The sequence below is a fragment of the Mus caroli genome, unplaced genomic scaffold, assembly GCF_978045245.1.
Source record: "Mus caroli unplaced genomic scaffold, Mus_caroli_1 scaffold_8, whole genome shotgun sequence".
Classification (NCBI taxonomy): Eukaryota; Metazoa; Chordata; class Mammalia; order Rodentia; family Muridae; genus Mus; species Mus caroli.
This window is the reverse complement of record NW_028227263.1, coordinates 10,841,655-10,862,310: the sequence shown is the minus strand read 5'-3', so window position 1 is coordinate 10,862,310 and position 20,656 is coordinate 10,841,655. Positions and strand designations below refer to the sequence as shown.

The 20,656-nt window shown below is 45.7% G+C and overlaps 1 protein-coding gene across 2 annotated transcripts in view; it reads left to right on the top strand.

Annotated features, from left to right (window-relative positions):
* The window catches only part of Dock1 (dedicator of cytokinesis 1), a 502,179-nt gene that overhangs the window by 66,978 nt on the left and 414,545 nt on the right, over positions 1-20,656 (top strand). Inside the window, exons 6-12 of one of the 2 annotated variants that reach the window (XM_021168435.3) lie at positions 1,518-1,666; positions 4,882-5,017; positions 5,622-5,779; positions 7,137-7,218; positions 7,618-7,753; positions 15,463-15,535; positions 18,901-18,980. In XM_021168435.3, the coding sequence (XP_021024094.1) occupies positions 1,518-1,666; positions 4,882-5,017; positions 5,622-5,779; positions 7,137-7,218; positions 7,618-7,753; positions 15,463-15,535; positions 18,901-18,980 (814 nt within the window). Of the gene's footprint in view, positions 1-1,517; positions 1,667-4,881; positions 5,018-5,621; positions 5,780-7,136; positions 7,219-7,617; positions 7,754-15,462; positions 15,536-18,837; positions 18,981-20,656 lie in introns of both variants that reach the window. The other variant, XM_085841214.1, reaches the window with a different exon arrangement.

The following is a 20,656-nucleotide window of genomic DNA, read 5'->3' as shown; positions in this document are numbered from 1 at the left end:
GCTGAGCTACACCATAACCAGGTGTATCAAATTCATAGTCTTGAGGGTCACAATGTGATCAAATATCCCGCACCACTGCAGTTCTTGGCACAGTGTTCGGTCTCAAAAAATACTTGTTGAGTAACTAGAAGAACAGTTTAAGGGTGAGGCTAGCCTAGTCTACATGACACTCTGTCTCAAAACAACAGCAACAAATAAAAATAAGGGGAAGAAGGAGAAAGAAAGGCAGGAATAGAACGAGGGTAATGTAAAAACAGCCTGGAGAGGTGGCTCCGCAGGTAAGATCACTTGCTGGCTCTTTCTAGAGGACCGGAGTTTGATTGCCAGCACTTGTATCTGGCAGTTTCTAACTCCAACTCCAGGAGATCAGATGCCCTCTGCTAGCCTCTGCTGTAACCACCCTCTCCCACACACACACACACACACACACACACACACACACACACACACACAGTATAATATAACTTGTCAGAGTGCTGTGTGTTGGGTAGGTGGTAGGGCTGTTTTAAAAACTTTTCTAAAGAGGGGTTTCAAATGGTTTTCAAAATAGGAGCTAGTGAGGAGGGAGTATCTCAGATAACATAGACCAGAGCTCCTTTTTAAAAACAGCAATTCTACATTTTAATTTTTGAACATTGATCGTGCTTAAATATTATTAATTAACTCCCACTTGGATGTTCAGAAGCTGAACATTGTAGACAACCTTAGTCTTCTTGATGAGCTACATCAACAAGTGCAAACCTGTGGGGGTTCTTGTACCACAAACCCAATACACAAAAGGTGAGAAGGGTCAGTTTGGGATCTTATCTTGCAGTTTACTTTTGATGTAGAAGCAAAAAGAGTATCCATGGATAGACATTTTCTGTTGCTGTATATTGTGAGGGTCACAGTGTACCAGGGAAGGCTGGTACAAGATGGCTTATCTGTCAGCTGGCAGCATGGTCTTGGGGCCCAGACATCTCCAGGTGAGCAGTGGGGCAGAACTGTCATGGGAAGAGTACAACAGTCAGTGCTTCCAGGCATAGCCAATATCTGACATGGTGACATGACAGTCTTTGCTAACGATAAAGCTCAGTCAGGCTCCACGATGGAGCAATGAAGTTTGAAGAGGGAATCTCCTAATGTTTTAGGTGAGTTTATAGTTCTGTGTTAGAAACGATCCTCAGCTGTCTGGCTGCCTTCATGCATTGGTCGTGCACAGGATGCTGCTTCCAGTTCCAGGCCAGGCTGAGGCTCATGGTTCTGTTCTTGCTGTGCTCAGTGATGAGGACGTGTCTTACTTCTTGTTCTTTCAGGGTCTCATAGGAACCAAATCCTATCCAATGTGCTCTGTGTGATGTGTAAATCTGCTCTTCTTTGACAGTCACTGGATCCCAGGAAGTAGAGCATATTTTATTTTAATTTGAAGAACTATCCATTTGATATAATCTCCACTGTGCTGTTTTTTTGTTTTTGTTTGTTTGTTTCTTTTTTTTTTTAATCAGAGCCCTTACAGTTTTCCTTTCCCTCCTATGTAGCAAGATAATAGAGAGATGTTTCGGAGTGTTCGACACATGATCTATGACCTTATTGAATGGCGGTCGCAGATCCTTTCTGGAACTTTGCCCCAGGATGAGCTCAAAGAGCTGAAGAAGAAGGTCACAGCCAAAATCGATTATGGAAACAGGTTTGTTTGTGCAAATGGTGATTTCATGCTTAAGTTTTCCACGGTAATAGCACAACCCTAGGCCTGGAGGATGGTTCATTTACATTTTATCACAAAGCCAAACTTGTAATACCAAAATAACGAAGTGGCTTGCATTCTAATCCGGTTTATCCTGTCCCCCTTGAAACCTGTAGTCTGCGCTGTGTAAGTGGGGGAGTTGTGAAGCTGGATTGGTGTAGCCCCTCATTTTTGCTGTTTTGTCCCACCCCCGTTATGATATCCTATTTATAATTTCTACTTTCTACTCTCTAGATTATTTCCTGTGAGTCCCTTGGTCTGTCAGACTAGACCAGTCACCATGAAACTTGTCCCTAGAGTTGACATGCTTGATCTAACAGACAGAGGCACAATCCTCTTAACTTGCAATTGAGATGAAGTATACGTTGTCTTTTGGAGATGTTTCCATTTATGGGAGACATCCACCCTGGTTGAAGTTGAGTGTCTTAAAGATGGCTCACTCCTGAAAATAGCACGCTCTAATATTAGCTGCTAGGAATGTGACTGTCTTGGTTCTATCTCTGCTATATTAGTAGTTAGGATGAAGTTATGGCCTCTCCCATCTGGTACCCATTTGCTTATTCACATGTTACGCTGCAAGAAGCCTTAAAGATGACCTAGTCCTGCATTTTCCTCAGGCCCTGTAACCTCAGAGACACCTGGGCAGGTTTCACTATACTGAATCCGGGGACCTACCCCTTGGGTTCCGAGTTCTGCTGTCTGGTGCTAGGTTTTTTTTCTTTTTTTTTTTTAAAGATTTATTTATTTATTATATGTAAGTACACTGTAGCTGTCTTCAGACACTCCAGAAGAGGGAGTCAGATCTTGTTACGGATGGTTGTGAGCCACCATGTGGTTGCTGGGATTTGAACTCCTGACCTTCGGAAGAGCAGTCGGGTGCTCTTACCCACTGAGCCATCTCACTAGCCCTGGTGCTAGGTTAAGAGCTCAGTCAGACTGCTGTTTGGGTGGTGGAAAACTTAAGGTGTAGTCTGCACCCTTCCCCATTTTTACACCTGAGGATGTGGAGGTGAGAACAGGGGCTGCCTCCTGCCCATCAACTCGGAATCTTGGGCCTTTGTGAATAACTGAATTATTGCATAATTTTGTTTTCTGATAATTCCCCCTTTTAATGTCTGAAAGTTTCCTGACATCACATTAGGTGTGACTTTTATTTTTACCTCCAAGGCCAGAGACTCCAGGTATAGAGTATTAGACACAGCTTCATTACAAGACTTCCTGCTGTCAAAAGCTACTGACCCAGGCACACACTGATTTCCTGGGGTGGCATCCATCCCCTGAGACTAGTCTTTAATCTTGTTGTGGTGAGACTAACACCTGCACAGAACCAGCTAGGTATTGGTTGCAGAGACCAAATGTAGACTGGTTGCTGTGACTGACAGGCTACATCATATGGTGGCGGCATTGGGCTAAAATGTGAGGAGCGAAGGCATTTATTTATTTATTGATTAATTGATTGATTGTATGCCTCCAAGGCCAGAGATTCCAGATATAGGGCATTAGATACTGCTTCGATGAAGCCTATTTCAAGACTGTGTGCTTACAAAAGCAAACCTTTGGAACTCTGATTTCATTTTGTATTGGAGAAGCCTGTTTTCGAAGTTAGGTTCAGAGACCACCTGCTTAATCTGGCTGCAGGAAACAGCCTAAGTACGTTACGCCGTGGAACAATCCTGTTAAGACAGAAAGTGTTTCCAAATGTAATTTACTGCTTTGATAGGAAATACAACCTTATTAAGACAAGTTTGCCTGAGGACTGCAGGCCAGGATTCCTCTAAAGCCCCTTGCTCTCTGCTTATCCCCACCCCTCCCCACTTCAGAGAGTGAAATAAGAATAATAATAACACTAAAGAAAAGCATAGGGTGTTTGGTTTTGGGATGGTCTCGTCTCTCAGGGAGCAGTTTGTTGCTCTCATCATTATCATATATGTATTCTTGCTTTTACCTGAGTCGGGTGGGGTTGTGGAGTGTCTAGGGAACTGTGGGAAATATGGTAAAGGTCACGGACTGTTTCTCTACAAAGATGGCTGTGTAAAACACAGAGACAAACATGCATACACCTTTACTCAGATTCACCAGACAGGTCCACAGCCATACCTATCCATAGAAACCTGCTTGTACATCCACACACACACATAGATACAGACAGACAGACAGACACACACGCACACGCACACACTCTGATTTCACAGGGAGGTGGCCATCCCCTTCTTTAGACCCTTTGCCATCTCCTGGGACTAGTCTCTAACCTTGTTATGGTGAAGCCAACACTCCACAACAGAACCAACTGTGTATTGATTGCAGAGACCCATGTAGATTGGTTGCTGTGACTGACAGGCTACCTCATATGGTGATGATGTTGTGGTGAGAATATTGCCACCCCATCCTCTTTCTATCTTTTATCCGAACTACATAACTGGCCTCACTGAGCTTCGGTTTCCTGTTTTGTGAAGTGGGTCTGACCAGATTTTCTATCTGGACTGAGGTGACAATGACATCACATGATACTCATGGTAGGCTGGCAAAGGGCCTGATACATATCTTCCTCAAGGTGGCCTCACCAGGTATAGCTTGTCAGGCCTTTAGGCTGGGCCTCCAGGAGCTCACCCACACCACCTACAATTCATTGACCACGCCCACATCAGAGCTGATCCCACCCATACATCACTGACATCATTCATGAAATGCTGACCCACGGTATTGGTCTTGACTCTGAGAACAGGATCAGGGTTGGGATGAGTTGGTCAGATTTGAGAGGCTTTGTCCTGTTAGTGAAAGTTTTACATAGACCTCGATCCTTCGGAGGCTTTCTGCCATCATGTACCCATGGGTAGTATGCATGTCAGGATGCAGAGTGGGCTCTAATGACCCGCATCTTCCACAGTTATTAGTCATGCATACTTCACCTGGACTTTGAAGATATATTGGAAGGTGAAGGCTTTATTGAAATATAGATAACACTGAGTCATTTTCTTTCTCCCAGTGTGACATATTTTGAGTTACAGAAAGCCATGCCACAGAATGACATTCTCTGATATCTGTGGATGGGTCCCAGTTTCTGAGGCATTTCATCTGCTCAGTGGCTGGGCCTGACACTGTGCTAGGGGACCCCCTCCCTTGGTTCATGCTCTCCATGCTCTGGATTCTTGGTATTCTAGAATTCTTGATTTGGACCTGGTGGTGAGGGATGAAGATGGGAACATTTTGGACCCGGAACTAACGAGCACCATCAGTCTCTTCAGAGCACACGAAGTTGCTTCTAAACAAGTGGAGGAGAGACTGCAAGAGGAGAAAGTAGGTTCCATTCCTCAGTGTGCGCTTTGCCACTTTGCACAGCAGGTGGACATGGGGCAGGGGGTGGGGTGTGTGGGGGTTCAGGGAGGGGGCACCCCTCCTTGTATTTCTCACCAACCATGTTGAATATTAGAAAATGTTAAGGAAGTCCAGAATTGACACTAAAAAGAACATTCAAAAAGCAAGTGTCCAGCGTGTTTCAGACAAGGAGTGGGGTAAAGTCAACATAAGCTATTAATTCAGCAAATATTGGCCAGGCGTCTGCCATATTCCAGGGACTGGGAACATAGTGCAGAGTGAGACACAGAGTTCTTGGAGGCATCATTCATTCAGAACCCCAAATTAAAGCTAGCTACCAGTCCAGCAACCGTCATTCCAGTTGTTGATAGACACTCGGAAGGCCCATGCTCTTGCAAACACTAATCATTAGCTGTGGCTGCATAGGCAGTGTGTTGTCTGAGAGCATGCAGTGGGGACACAGTGACTGTATGAGTGGCATGAGATGTGGCAGTTGGTAGTGCCTTTTCACTGTTCTACAGGGGAAATAAAAGAGCCTTGGTTATAGTCCAGGTTGCTCACATTGACTTTCTACCTTTCTGTTCAGTCTCAAAAGCAAAACATGGATATCAACAGACAAGCCAAGTTTGCAGCCACCCCATCTCTGGCCTTGTTTGTTAACCTCAAAAATGTGGTTTGTAAAATAGGAGAAGATGCTGAAGTTCTCATGTCTCTTTATGACCCCATGGAGTCCAAATTCATTAGGTAGGTGACTTCCCCATTGCGGGTATTTTATCAATTGCTTTTCTCATTGCTGTGATCAAAATACCTGACTAGAAGAATCTGCATTGGGGAGGGTTTATTCTGACCTACAGTCGGAAGATGAGACCCAACATGGTGAGGTCCTGCTTGTGGGAGCTGCTCTCAGCGGAAGGAAATGGACTGGTTAGTTTGTTTGTCAACTTGAACCAAGCTGGAGTGATCTGGGAAGAGGAATCTTTAATTGAGAAACATCCCTCTCCCATAATTCTATTAGAGGCAAGTCTGTGGGAGCATTTTCTTGATTAATGACTGCTATGGTAGGGTCCAGCCTACTGTGGGAAGATGACCCTGGGTTACTTAAAAAACAAACTGGGCAAGCCAAGAAGAACAAGCTAGTAAGCGACGTTCCTCCATGGCCTCTGCGTCAGTGCCTACCTCTGAGTTCCTGTTCTGAGCTCCAGCCCTGACTTCTCTTCAGGCAGGACTGTAGGCTATACAGGGAGGTGAACACGTTGTTCCCCATGGCTCTTCTGGTCTTGCCATTCATCCCAGCCATAGAAAGCAAACAAACTCAGCCCACAAGCCTCACCTTTAGTTTTTGCAAACGCTTTGTCTAGGAATGCCATCTGTGGCTTTCGACTTTTTGCTGTCTCTCTAAACTGTTTGGCTAGTTTTGTGTGCCAAGTATTTTCTCTTGTCATATGAAGAGTCATAATAAACATCTGTTGAACAAAACTGTTGGAAACCCATCGGTCTTTAATATAACTTTCTCTTTATCCTGATTTTTAAAAAAAAATTGTGATTAGACTGTGTGAAGTGTGTGCATATCTATATATCAAACGCTCCTGTATTTTCACTTGAAGTATCAAAATTTGAAAATGTAGTGTTTGCAGGAAACAGACCACATAGGTGATTTTCACTCTCATTTCTGATAAGTGCTTTCTTTCTTTTTGATGGAGGTACAATTTGTATTTTACGGCTTGCTCGGCTTTTTCCGAAGGCTCTGAATTAAATATACATTGTTCCCAATTCAATACACAGCTCTGTATTGTTGTCATTCTAAACATACAGAGAGGCTTTTCACATTATAAATATTGAAATGTCATTTGCAAATACTTCTGTTACACGGGTTAACCCACAGTGTAGAAAGGGAAGTGGTTGGTCATACCCTACCTGCCCCGCCAAGAGTCTATCTGTGGCCTTGGCCTTGCTCAGGCTCTGTAAGCTCAGGGGTCAAGTGCAGAGTGGGCCTTCAAATTGTTAATTATGAAGTCTTATGGGATACATTGAGTACCCGTCTATGTTTGGGAGTTTAATTTGATCCTGTTTTTTGTTTTTTTGTTTTTTTTTTTTTTTCAAGTGAGAACTATCTGGTCCGCTGGTCAAGTTCAGGATTACCAAAAGACATTGATCGGTTACATAACTTGCGAGCTGTGTTTACGGTGAGTGCACCCATGGCTGTACATGTCGAGTGTCATTGAGTCCTGCTCTGATGGCTGTTTTGGGGACTTCTTAGCACTGAATGGTTCCTATGGGGTGGTGGTGGTGCCACCTGGGACACTGGCTAATCCCGGAATCCCTGAGCCTGTTGTGGAAATTTCTGAGCTTGCTCTTGACTTGGTACAGCTAGGAGAGAGATTCCTTTCTGTCGCTTGAGCTTGTGTCCAGGTCGCTTAGCTCAGTGTCTGCTGTTACTTTATTCCTTCCTATCATGTAAGTAACTTTAAAATACTCTAAGCTGGTCTGAGAACAGACTCTCAGTCCATTTTTATGTCCTTTTCAATTGAACTTGTGTTGAATCATAGTTCCCCACAATGATGTATGAAAATTAATATTTTTAGGATCTGGGGAGCAAAGACTTGAAAAGGGAGAAAATTAGTTTCGTCTGCCAGATTGTCCGAGTCGGTCGCATGGAGCTGAGGGACAGCAACACGAGGAAGCTGACTTCGGGGCTGCGGCGACCTTTCGGCGTGGCTGGTAAATACTCCCATCCCTGTTTTTCCTTGCTAGTTTCAGACCATCCGCTTTGAGAAAAGACAGTGGGCCATTTTGATTTATGCCCTTAACTGCTTGGGGGGAAAACAATGTCTTAGTTCTTTTTCATACAGTTTGGAGTCCACCTGCTGTATCTATGATGCTTCAGGTTCATCTGGTTTGAAAGCAGATTCCAGGTTTTACTGAGAGAGACAGTGAATCACTTCCCCACACTGTGGAGAAGCCAGCACTCAGGGTTTGCCAGACTCCATGCTTGAGTGGTGGACAGGCACAGTCTGGCTCTAAGATGAGGCGCTAAACGAGGGCACAATATAGCTAGTTCATGAGCTTGCTGATGTCCACATCTCTACTTGGTGGTGGTGGCTGTACAAGAAAGTAAGATCCTGGTTATCTGTGTCAAGAAACAATAAGTGTCCCCACTAGAGATAAAATCTTTCAATGTCAGGCATGTTCTTCATAATGTTGGGAAGCAGTTTTCTTTCTTATTGTTGCAGGGCAATTCTTTCACCAGACTTCTCTGACACTTATTCTCCCCGATCTTCAAGCATCACATTGTTCTAGTTCTATCCTATTGCTGTCATAAAACACTATGATCAAGAACAACTTAGAGAGGAGAGAGTTTATTTGACTTACACTTCCAGGTCACAATTCTTCCTTGTGGGGAGTCTAGGCAGGAACTCATGAGAGGAACTGTAGAGGACTTGCTTGCTGTCTCACCCTCTCGCTTGTTCATGGCTATGCTCAGCTACCTTCCTTCTATGATTCAGGACCACCTGCCTAGGGAATGGTAACACCCAGAGTGGGCTGGGCTCTCCTACTTCTATTATGAATCAAGACGCCCACATAGACATATCCTCAGAGCAACCCGATAAAGAAAACTCTCAACGAAAGCACCATTTTCAGTTGATTCTAGGCTGTTTCAAGCTGACAGTGTAGTATATGAGGAGAATTTTGACTCTTGATACCTAGCTGTTATTTCTTGTATGATCAGGTGATCAGTGACAGTTTTATTTATTTATTTATTTTTCTTGGCTACCAGAAAGTCAGCACTTAATTTTTACTCAATTAAATAGACTGTTATTTTCAGACACATTATAGGCTTTGGAAGAATTAGACTGAAAGTAAACAGTTCCCATACACTTTACCCTGCGCCAGCTTCCTCCTCCTCTGTAGCAGCAGTGAATGTTGCTTTTATGACAGGCCTTCAACGAAAACTGTGACTTCTCCTAGAGTCCATGGTTTATAGGAAGGAACATTTGCTGTTGGCATTGTGTATTCTGTCAGGGTGTGTGTGTGTGTGTGTGTGTGTGTGTGTGTGTTGTGTGATATGGAAGTCAGAGGTCCAAGGTAGGGGTCTTCCTCAATCACTTGTTTGTCTGACACCTTTTTGCGAGAAAGTCTCCCACTGAACCTGGCTCTCATTGATCTATCAATTGAGCCCCAGGAGTCGTCTTGTCTTCCTTTCCACCCCAGAGCCCTGTTACAGTCACACACCACCATTCCAGACTTTTCCTTGGGGGCTGAGGTCACAGTCAGGTCCTCATGCTTGTGTCAGGCAACTTCGCCTATTGAGTCATCCTCCTGGCCTCGTTCTATGGGTTTTGACAAACTTATAATAATGGTATGTGTCCCTTTCACAGTCACAAACCTGGAGAATTCTGTTGCAGCGTTAGGCTCCCCAGTGGGCTGTCCCTATGTCATTATTATCCATGGTGAGGTGAGATGTTGAGGGTTGGCTTGGTCTGTCAGGTACCCTGGGTAAACTTGGCATTTCCATCCCCGAGAGTTGAGCACACAGTGTAACTTCCTCCCGTTTCCCCAAACCTCTCACATCCTTAGCATGTCCAGCTGAGACACTCAGGATGCTTCAGTGGATTAGAACTTTCCTTTTCATGCTCCCACCTGCATGGCAGTTTTAGGGAAATACTATTTTTTTTTTCTTTTTCCTTTTTTATCTTGGGTGTTTTATTCTTTTCTGAAGCCATCAGAGAGATCTGTGACATGATAATGTAAGTTCCTTCTTCAGGCCTGGGGACTGCAGGTTCTCTAGTTATTAGATCACTGCAGAGATCCTGCTGATATGTTCCTTGTGACAGCATTGTTAGATTTGTGAAAGGAAAGATGAGGTCTAGCCGGAGGTGGACAGTCTCTCCCTCTGTAGATTAAAATGGGGATTTTGCCCAGCTTTTCCTGGTTTGGTTGTGATGATGTTCTGGGAAGTCCTGTGTGATGAAGTGTGGACAGATTGGTGGTCATGGTACCTGCTGATGCTGTGGTAGCCTTTTCGTGCCCGTATCATTCTTTTTTTCTTTGGTTGGTGTAGTATGGTGTTAACTGACATCTCAGGAGTCAGATTGGGGACAGCAGATCTGGTAGTTCTCTGACCTTGGAGGTGCCATGTGTGAAGCGAGAGGACATTTGGGCCACTGTCTATCCCTTGTACTTAGATCTCTGGCTGTGAGGACATTGTTGTCCCTCTCCGGCTAAATCTCATCTTTGGTCACTCTGATGGTCACTTGAATCCTTGGTTACCCATTTGGACTGACCTTTGTTCCTTTTGTCTCCTGTCTCCTCTCCCTGGTACTCTGCAGGCTTAGTACTGCTGGATACCAATCACCAGGAGAGAAACTCTAGCCTCTCTGTTCTGTTGCTGCCTGAATTCTTGAGAGATGAGCCTCTTCCTTCCTGCTGTGTGATTGGCTGGTGGGACCCTGGATGCTACAGTACTTCTCAGTTCCCACATGAGTTGCTGCAAAGGCCCTGGGAGGCCTCTGGTCTTAGGTAGTTGGACCATGACAGGTTCATTCTCATGGCCTCAGAGAGAGAGAGAGAGATCTCTGCTGCTTTCACAGAAATTCCCCACTGACTCAGGCCTAGTGCAGGCTCCTCCCTACTGCCTCCTGGCACCACACTCTGGTCTCTGCAGTCGCCTGAGGACCAGCTTTCTGACCTGATATCTGGAGTATCTAATTACAGTTCATTTTACTTTCTGCCCCGAGACTGAGGATGAATAGTTTATCTTGTGCTTTTATAGTGTAGACTTTTTTCTTTAATTAATTAATTAATTAATTATTCATTCACTTTACATCCTATTCACAGCCCTCTCCCTTCCTTCTTTCTTTTCAGTCCCACCCTCACACATCCCTCCCCTGGTTATCCCCTTACCTGCTCCTTCCACCCCCACCCCTCCTCCTGCCTTGGGTATTACCCACTTCCTGGGATATCAAGTCACAGCAGGAATTAGCACATTTTCTTCCACTGAGGCCTGACCAGGCAGTCCAGCTAAGGGAAGGGGATGCAGTGCCAGGCCACAGAGTCTGAGACAGCCTCCATTTTAATAATTAGTAGACCCTCATGAAGACTAAGCTACATCTGCTACAAATGTGTAAGGGGCCTAGGTCTAGCCCCTGCATGTCTTTTGGTGGGTAGTTTAGTTTCTATGAGCCTCTTACATTTTTTATTGGCATATGGCAGTGCTCCAACCTTCCCCAGTCCCCTTCCTCATGCGTTGGTATTGAGCATACATTGGCCATGTTCTCCCTTCCTGGCCCAGACTTGGGATGCCCACAGAGTACCTCCCAGCCACAGGTTCGCATTCCTCTTAGGCAGCCCCCTCCTCATACTTGAGAAGGAAGACCGACTTTTTGGTAATGGGATTCTGCCCATTCGTATGCAGTGCCTATGTCCACATGCAAAGATTTAATTTTGAGGCGTTTTCCAGAACAATCTCTGCTCGTCTGTGTCAACAGAGCTAAAATTTTAAAATGAGAAAGGCATTCATGCACCTTTAAGCCTACAGGTTTTAGTCTTTTATTGAAAATAATATGTCATGATCCCTTCTGTTAGAACATTTGATATGTGAAAGTGATTGGCAGTGGTGGGAAAATCATGGACACTTTATGAAAAAAGAAAGATAATTAAATAAATCATCCATAATTTGACAGAGCCAGGGTAGCACATCGACTTTATTTTTGGTGTGCCTTGTTTCTAACTTCTCCCTGCTTTTATGGGAATTACCTGGCCAGGGAAGTCCATCCTAGGTGGTGCCATTGCCCGCGGTGCAGCCCGGGTTCAGTGTTCAGTTTGACAGAAATACATAAGACCGAAAGCAGCAAAGCACTAATCAGTGTGAGGCTGTTTTGTTGGGTCCCTGGCTTTCTTCTTTTACCAGCTTCACTATTTGTAGGGTGGGAGTGGTGTGCTCTTATTTTGTATGTGTGCTCTTTACATACTAAGACACTTAGCATCACATTGTGGATACTTCAGTTTGCAAGGTATTGTTCAGGAGTTAGGGCTTTGGGGTCTACAGTCTACAGGTACTGTGCACTCAGATTAGCAGTCCTTTACATTGGGGCTCAGGGTGTGGTGGGTGCTCTGACTGCACATAGGGAAGTCCCTCTGTTGAGGTTGCTGAATGAGAGAGTAGGTGTGGTCCTCCATGTCTCCTGTTTTGTGCCCAATGATGTGAGTGACTTGCATGGACGTGTCATGTCATCAGTGGCTGTAGCTGTAGGTCCTTCTTTCTCCCTCTCCCTTGAAGCCTGCTTCTCTATCTTGTTTCCTGCTTCCTTTGTGCTATATTCCCCTCCCCCCTTTCTGTTTCTCTTTGAATCCCTGCCCCCTGCTGTGTCATTGTTCCTGGGTCCACCATACCCTCACCCTTATACATGATCCTGTTGATTGTAACCTGAGTGGACATTTTGGATAATGGCTTCTTTCCTTGTCCATATCACAGTACACCCTTCTTCCCAGGTAGAGGCCCCAGGCTGGCAGGATGTAGAGACTTGGGGTTGGCAGTTTCATTTCTTGTTTTGGCAATAGGTATCTGATGGATAGCTTTAATTGTCAACTTGATATAACCTAGAATTACCTTGGAAGAATTATCTAGGAGAAATTAACCTGAGATGAGACCTGTGACAGAGAACTGTGGGCATGTCTAGCAGGGATAGATTTGGTTTTTAATTGATAAGGGAACACCCAGCCCACTGTGGGTAGCACCAATCCTTAGGCAGGGGTTCATTAACTCTATAACAGAAGCAAGCAAGAGAGCAAGCAAGCAAGTCATCAGGCCTGCAGGCCTTTTTGGTTTTGTCATTGCACTGCACTGTGGATATGATGTGACTCAATGTTTATAGCTCCTTCCACTCAGACTTCTAAGCTATCATGGATTGGAACCTGGAATTGTAAGTCAAGTAAACCCTTTCTCCTCTTGGTTGCTTTTTGTCAGGGTATTTAATCGCAGCCACAGAAATACTACTGAGAAAGTGCCTTACGGCATCCGGACTATAGCGAATGCTTCCTGGGCACAGAGCTTGGCATGGATGAGCTCTGAGGAAACTCTTGTGCTTTTGATACTTTCTCCTGAGGCTAAGGATGGGTGGACCTGGAGGTGTGGTCATTAGTTAGTAGTAAGCTGGACAAAGGCTGTTTTCCACATGTGTGTGTGCTCTTAGCCCCTGCCTTGCTTCTTTGCCATGTGTGTCCCTGCAAATTCTTGATAAGCCTAGGTGTGTTCTGGGGCAAGACTAGGACACTTAGCAAGGGTGGCAGATACTGGAAATGCTACAATTAGCTGATGAGATGACATCTGTGACACACACACACACACGCAGAGGGGTCTCCAGGGAAATAGGAAAGCCACCCATATGATTTTGAGTGGATGGTCTGATGCGTTCAGCTTAGCAGTCCTGGGCATGGCTATTGGCCTGGGCTGCTGTGGAAACTCAATGTTCTTTGACTCTGAGCTGGTATATTGTGAAAAGATGGGCTTAGGCACATGTGTGCATGTGACCATATTGCTGGATCCCTGCTGTGAGCCCCTGGACTGTCAAGTGAAGACCTGCTCTTTTTCAGTCCTCTTTCTCAGCAGCGTTAGCCAGTGCTCTAGTCATCTGGGCGTGCTTACCTGCATCTCAGGACACGTGTGTTGGTTCTTAGGCCCATAGTCCTGTATAGTGAACTGTGTGTGATTGTTTCCTCTGTGGCCTCCTGGGCTCTGCCTTAAGAAGCAAGAGATAGAGCGCAGACTTTCTCACTTTGCAGACTTTTATGCTTTCTGGGAGTGCTAGTTAGTTTTCTTATTGTGACAAATATCCTATCTAGGGATGTAAATAAGGAAGGGTACAGCCTTCGACTGGGGAAACATCAAGTAAGCAGGAATCCGACGCAGCTGGTGATGCTGTTTCCATTGTCAGAGAGCAAGGGGGCAGACAGGAAGAGGGACTGGCCTCTAAAACCCCAAGGCTTGTTCACAGTGACCCACTTACTTCAGCAGGACTCCATTTTCTATTAAGATATGGCCACCAGCTGGGGACTAAGCATCAAAGACCTGGGCCTGAGGGGACTCTTCACACTCATACCACAGACCTGAGCATGGCTATGTAGAAAGGAACCTTACCTCTAGTTTCAGTCAGGGGAACTAGTCACCAGGAAAGACCTGTGGCACTCTCTGAGCCAGATGCGTGGGTGAGAAAGGACGCGGTAGAGAACCTTTGCAGTTCCCTTTTGGGTCTTTAAGCTGTGCTTGGCATAGGCAAAGTCACAGAGTGGTTAGGAAGAGAGAAAGTTGCCCCGAGTAAAGCCCCAAATGCCACCAGAGCTAGACTCTCATTTAATACAGATAGTGTGGACACTGCTGGTGAGCCTGGGTCAGCCTGGTGAAGACAAGGTACTAACGTGCAGGGGGCCAAGGTGGTGAGATGCTGTTAGACCCGTGGCTTTGGGATGCCTGTTTGTTCTTGTCTGTGTACCTCAGTTTCCTCAATGTCCAACAGGTAACTGAGGGTTAACCTCCAGTGTCCCACTGACACAGGCACCAGCTCTTAGCCAATGGTTCCGTTTTGTGATTTTATCACTACTGAACTGTGCCTGAGTTACTTTTCTTTTCGCTATGGGGACATCCCTGATACGGGAACAACTTAAGGAAGCAGGCGCTTCTTTTGGCTCCTAGCTTGAGAATACAGCCTACCATGCTGTGGATGGCACGGGGATGACACCGAGGAGGCCAGGTGCCAAGACAGTGAGGCAGTGTGGGATGAATGCTTGTGCTTAGCTCATTTCTCCTCTTAGTTCAGGATGGCCAGCCTTCCCACCTAAAGCCGTCTTATCTAGACGGTCCCTCACAGACATGCCCAGAAGCTGAGGGAATTTAGTTAAACTCTTACAGGTGTGTGCGGAGGCTTGTCTCCGAGGTGACTTCAGATCTCTTGAGTCAGTCTTAACTCTCACAGAGTGTTATGTCATTATGAGTAGGTAGCACTGCTTGCTGCGAGTGCTGTTTAAAATAAAATCAAATGTGTGAAATGAATCTAAAAGCCATTTCTTATCACACTTGACACCCCCCTCCAACAGCCCCCCCCCCATACACACTTAGGTGCCCGTTGATGCAGAATAGTTCCTTCTTATAAGACTTTGTGTTGGACAGCAGATCTCTAGAGTGACACTTCCATCCACACCCTGGACCAGGCAAAGGAAATTTTTCAGTGGAATTATCTCTTTGAGCTCCTTGCCCACTGGGGCCAGCATGTTCATGACTTAATCCGTCAGGCGTCTTGGGATAACAGACTTCCGTGTGAGAAGATTCTATTGTGGTAGGGCATGGTCTGTGCTTCCTTTGTTTTTTTTTTTTTTTTGACTTTCTATAGTGGTGGCACCTAAGCCAAAACAGTCCCTTCTATTATTTCTTTCCCCAGTGATGGATGTGACAGACATAATAAACGGGAAAGTCGATGATGAAGATAAACAGCACTTCATCCCCTTCCAGGCGTAAGTATGAGATAATCCCGCCCTTAACCAACTACAACACAAAAACCCCACAGTTAATAGTTTACTGCTAAGGTTATTCGTTAAGCCCAGTCAGGATTCATTTATTTTACAATAATGAGGAATCTATGTAGTCACTGCTGTGGCACATGGAATCAGGAGCTGAGAGGACAATGAAATAATGTTTGTGTATGGTCCCGATGTTCCCTGTGTTCCCAGAATTACCTTATCAGTAGAAAGATTACAATTCCACATTGAGCATGTTTCTTTACATAATCGATTTGTTCTCGTAGCAATTCACATTTTCAAAATACAATACTTTCAGATTCATCACAAGAGATTGCTGCTTTTTAAAATAGAAACCAAACAAAGTAATGATGAATTCTTTTGTAAAGGGAGAAATAACACCTTAAAGCTTGTAATCAGGCTGCTGATTTTTCTGTCTTGGTTTTTCGCTCAGATGAGCAGGTTTTAGCTTTTCCTTTTTTCCCCTTTTTCCTTTCTGTTTCTTTTCTTTTCTTTTCTTTTCTTTTAAAACAAGGCTTTGTCCACTTATGACCTGAGGTCTTTAGCGAGGTCGAGGGAACATGGGCAAAACACTTGGGGCCGATTTGTGAGATTAGTCTCTGATTTGAAGCTAGAACCCATGGGTGCGGTGAGTGAAGTGAGGCCGGTTCTTGATGGGGCCACTCCTGTTTCCAGGAGGAGGCAGAACTGGCTACTTAAGGTTGATTGCGGGAGGCAGCCTCTTCCAGGGGCCTGACTTCCCAGAAGAATGGGCAGTTGGGGTTAGAGTGACCTGCTCCGGGACTCTGCAGCTCCCTCTGTCCTCATTTCTTTTCCATTTTGTTTTGATGCAAAGACTTCTAGGCTTAAGGTGGATTTCAGGTGGGTAGGCGACCATTGCTTTTGAGTTGCTGGTTGAGGGATATGGGGAGCTTGTGATAATGGGTGTCTGGAGGAGGCCCTGTGGGTGGGAGAGAGGGAGGCGTGGTATGGGCTTCTCTTGCCTCATGCATGCTTCCTGAGGGACCATCCCACTCCCTGCAGACTTGAGAACCACCTGTTTAGGATGGTGGAAGTGTGGCATTTTTGTGTATTAAGAGAGTACCCTGTCCTGTGGCATTCTATAGAAGATTTTACATCTTGTTTCGAGGAGTGACTTTAGACGACTCAGCATCGTGTAGACTAAGTTGGGCTCCAGTACCACGTGTTTCAGCACAGGCAATTGGAGGCAGAGGTCTCTTGTGGCTTAAATGCTTCCGTTTATCTTTCTGTCTGGTCTCTGCTAACCACTAGCCCCATGTGGCTCTTTATATTAATTACAGCTGAGTCGAATTAAAACGCAGCTCTTCAATCACGTCTGTCTCTTTCGAGTGTTCAGGGCCATGCAGGGCTGGTTGTTGCCATAGTGGGTAGTGTCTTGGTTTCTTTTCCTCTTGCTGTGATAAAATATCCTGGCATATGGAACTTAATGGGCAAGGTGGGTGTTTTGTTGTTTGTTTGTTTGTTTGCATTTTATGACTCACGGTTCAAGGCTCCAGTCCATCATTGGATTGTATGTTTGTGCTCAGCTCACTCTCCATTTTATACAGTCTGGGATCTCAGCCAGGGTATTCCATAGTGTGCCACCCATCGTGGGCCCGTTTCTCACCTCAGTTAAAGCTGTCAAGATAATCCCCCCCTGTGCTCTCCCAGAGTTCTAGCTCTCACAGGTTGACAGTGAACATGGCCTTTGTAGAAGGGGTGTAGGTGCTCCTTTCATCTCTGTAGCCAGTTATCCTGGGTAATCCCAGGCAAGCATAGATAGCTACCTTCTATAGAACCCGGAAGTGTCCTTAACACACACAGGAAATATTCCCATCCTGGAACATGGCTGACCAAGTGGTAATAAACAAAACATGCTTCTGTCAGAGTATATTACTCAGTCCCTTTGAAAAACGACAGGGCTTCCTATTGTTCCTAAGGCTTCGATTTCATCAAGACCACAGGACGTAGGAACGCCCAACAGTCCGACTAAGTGAATTTCCTTATTGCTCATTTGTCCCCTCTAAAGGTAAACAAAACAAAACATTAACAACAACAGCATCAAAGACCAAACCCCAAACGAAGCATTAGCTTTGGGTATTGGGGTTTTGACTCCTGGTTTTTAGCTGGCCTTTGAGATCACTGCCTGTGCCCACCAGGCTTTCCCACGGCAGTGGAAGTCCACTTCAAACAGTCTTAGTGCACGGTCACCTGTTGTGTTATCTGTGAGTCTCGCACTCTGAGAGGATGACGGCTACACAGATTAATATCTGCAGGGATAGGAGAGGAAAGTGGCATGATTCTAATAGCAAAATAAGCCTGGAAACCGTTCTCTCGGAAATGTCATGCTAATGAGAACGTTTTTTTGCTCCATTAAAATGGATTTATCACCTCACAGGGTTGGTTTTAGGGAGGGAAACAGTGTGTATTCTCTATCGCTCTCTCGTTCATCTCTTTTTAACTTGGGGAAATAAATTAGAACGGCGCTCCTTTGAGTCGCTTGGCTCAAGTGATGGATGACATAGTCCTTGCTCCTAGAATTGATTTTAAGCATTCTGTACCTGATGTATGCTTTCACACCCATTTCCCGTGGTGCTTGGTGGCACCACACAGTGTTTCTCCTGATGCATGTTGCCTGTGCTCGCTCCTCTCACGTGCATGGCCTCATGGGCCTAAGGATGTTGGTAGTCTGTGTTTTGAGTGATGTCCAGGGTTCAGCATCCAGACATGGGAACCATGAATTCTGCTCTCTGAAGGACTGATCTACCTTCACATGTGGTCCCTGGAGACCCTTTGTGAACACAGTGAGGAACCAAAGGCAGGGCTTCTTAAGTCATTAGGTTTGAGTGCTATTTCAGGGGAAGAAAAGGGCTCTTGTTTTTGTTTTCTTCTTCTTCATCTCTCTTTGCCCTTGACTAGCTCAGCATTTGCCAAGTGGCACAAACAGCCATCAATATTGAATGCAGGGTCTCTCAGCCACTTTAGTTTCAGAGAAGCCCCTTCATACTGTCCATTAGTAATGGAGTGGAGCCCTGTGCACATGGTCCCTGGGAGTGGGGCGCCCTCCTCAGTCGGACCTCTCTCCTGTGGTTCGCCATTTTCCTGATCAATGCTTTCCCTGTCTCTCTTGTCACCTATCCTGCCCTTTGTCTTTCGTTGACTCATGACGACTCTCTCATACTCGGTGGCGATGCTCTTTTGTGTCCCCCTGTTACTGTCACCCACGGGTCTCTGTGCCCCTTTGTCTCCTGTGGTCTTGGTTGCCCCATGCCCTCCAGGCTCGCGTTGGACGACGCCATTCGACACAAGCCGCTGAACATGTCATCCCGTTTCTCACCCAGGGTGGCAGGGGAGAATGACTTCCTTCAAACTGTCATAAACAAAGTCATTGCAGCCAAAGAAGTCAACCACAAGGGACAAGGTGTGTATCGCTGTCGTTTTCTGTCCGTGGGTGGGTGGGGAATTTGGGCTGGGATGTTCCTGTTGTAACTGTGGGACGGAAGGATGATTCTTCCCACTGGATGGGCAGCTCTGCCGGCTCTCTCACTGATAACCTTTGTAGGTTCCTGGGAACCAGCCTCCCAGGTAAGTGCAGAAGAGGGCAGAAGTGGGATATGGCTGGGGCTCTCTGAATAACAGAGGGCCCAGGAGCCTGGAGCACAGGAGTCAGCTCTTTCCTTTGACTCCTGCTACTTCCCAGTGCTCCTTGTTTTCTTTCCTCCATCATACCCAACAAAGTACCAGAAGGCTGAGGACTTAGCTTGGTTGGTAGAGTGACTGCTTGGCATGCAGAAAGCTCTGAGTACCAGCACCACCCAAAATAGGCTTTGATGCTTGTAACCCTAGCTGTTGGGAGGCTAGGGAGATCATAAGTTCAAGGTCGTCTTAGGCTACCCCACTACAAGTCTAAACAAATGAGCAAGGAAGTCAACAAGTCAAACCTGAACCAAACCCAGATCCCAGAGTAACAGCAACAGAAGCCATGAGTGTGACCCCTGCCCAAAAGCTACGGGCTCACCTCATCTCATTTCCCTCCCCTTTAGCATGTGCTCTTGTCCTGACCTAGAACTGCCGGTGTTCTGTAACTGTCCCTCTGTCCCCGAAGGAGAAGGGACTCCTTGTTTCTGTCATCCAAGTAGCCTCCTCCCTCCTCCTTCCCACTTCCCTGTTCCCCTTCCTGCTCTCATCATTTTTAATATCACACGGACTCGTCCGAGCAGCTGACCTTCTGCCGGCAGAGCTGATGAATCAATCAGCTTTCTCTGGTGACAGTTGGCATTGGGCTGGCCAGGAGACCCTGCCAAAAACCAACTGCTCATCAAGCCCCACCTCTCACAGGGAGGAAAGTAAGTCACCTTCAGAGATGGGGGACTCTAACCCTGCTTTTCACATTTGGGAAAATCCATGTACGGGGTTGGTCCTTGATCTGGTAAACCAGACTATGTACTCAGAGAAGCTCTGTTTTCCCAAGCAGTGTTTATTGAGTCTGAAGAATGTTCTGGAAAAGGGAGCTCAGATCATCTCTGTAGTTAGCATTGGCTTTACCCAACTCTCTGGCCAACTCCATCTAGAATGTTTATGGATTATAGCCTTTATACATGGAGCAAGTTTAAACTGTACCAAGGCCTCACCCCTTATAGATTACAGCTCTTCCAGTTTGCCCTGTATTTTTAAACCACAGGGTGTCTGTCTCCTCAGAGGTTAGGAGCTACTACAAGGCCTGGCTGTTCCCTTATTTCTTGGCTCAGCAATCTCTAACCCCTGCAGACCTCTAGTTCCTTTTGTAGTCTCCTCACGATGCTGTGTTTATTACAGACTCACATAGGATAAATAGTAAAAGTGTTAGGCCAACATCCAAACAGCCAGGCTCATGCACGGGTCACAGCCAGAATCTATGAGCTACACAGCAATGGCATGGACTCTGACTGGTACCTGGATGGGGTTGATAACACCTGGTAACTTGGACTACCAGAGAGTAGAGAGAGGTTTCAGATCCCAGTTGGGAATGAGAGACAAGAATGTTCGTGGCATTTTCCAAGGGAGCTACAAGTATCTTTCTGAATGAACATACTGAATCTTTGCATGCTGATAATGCAA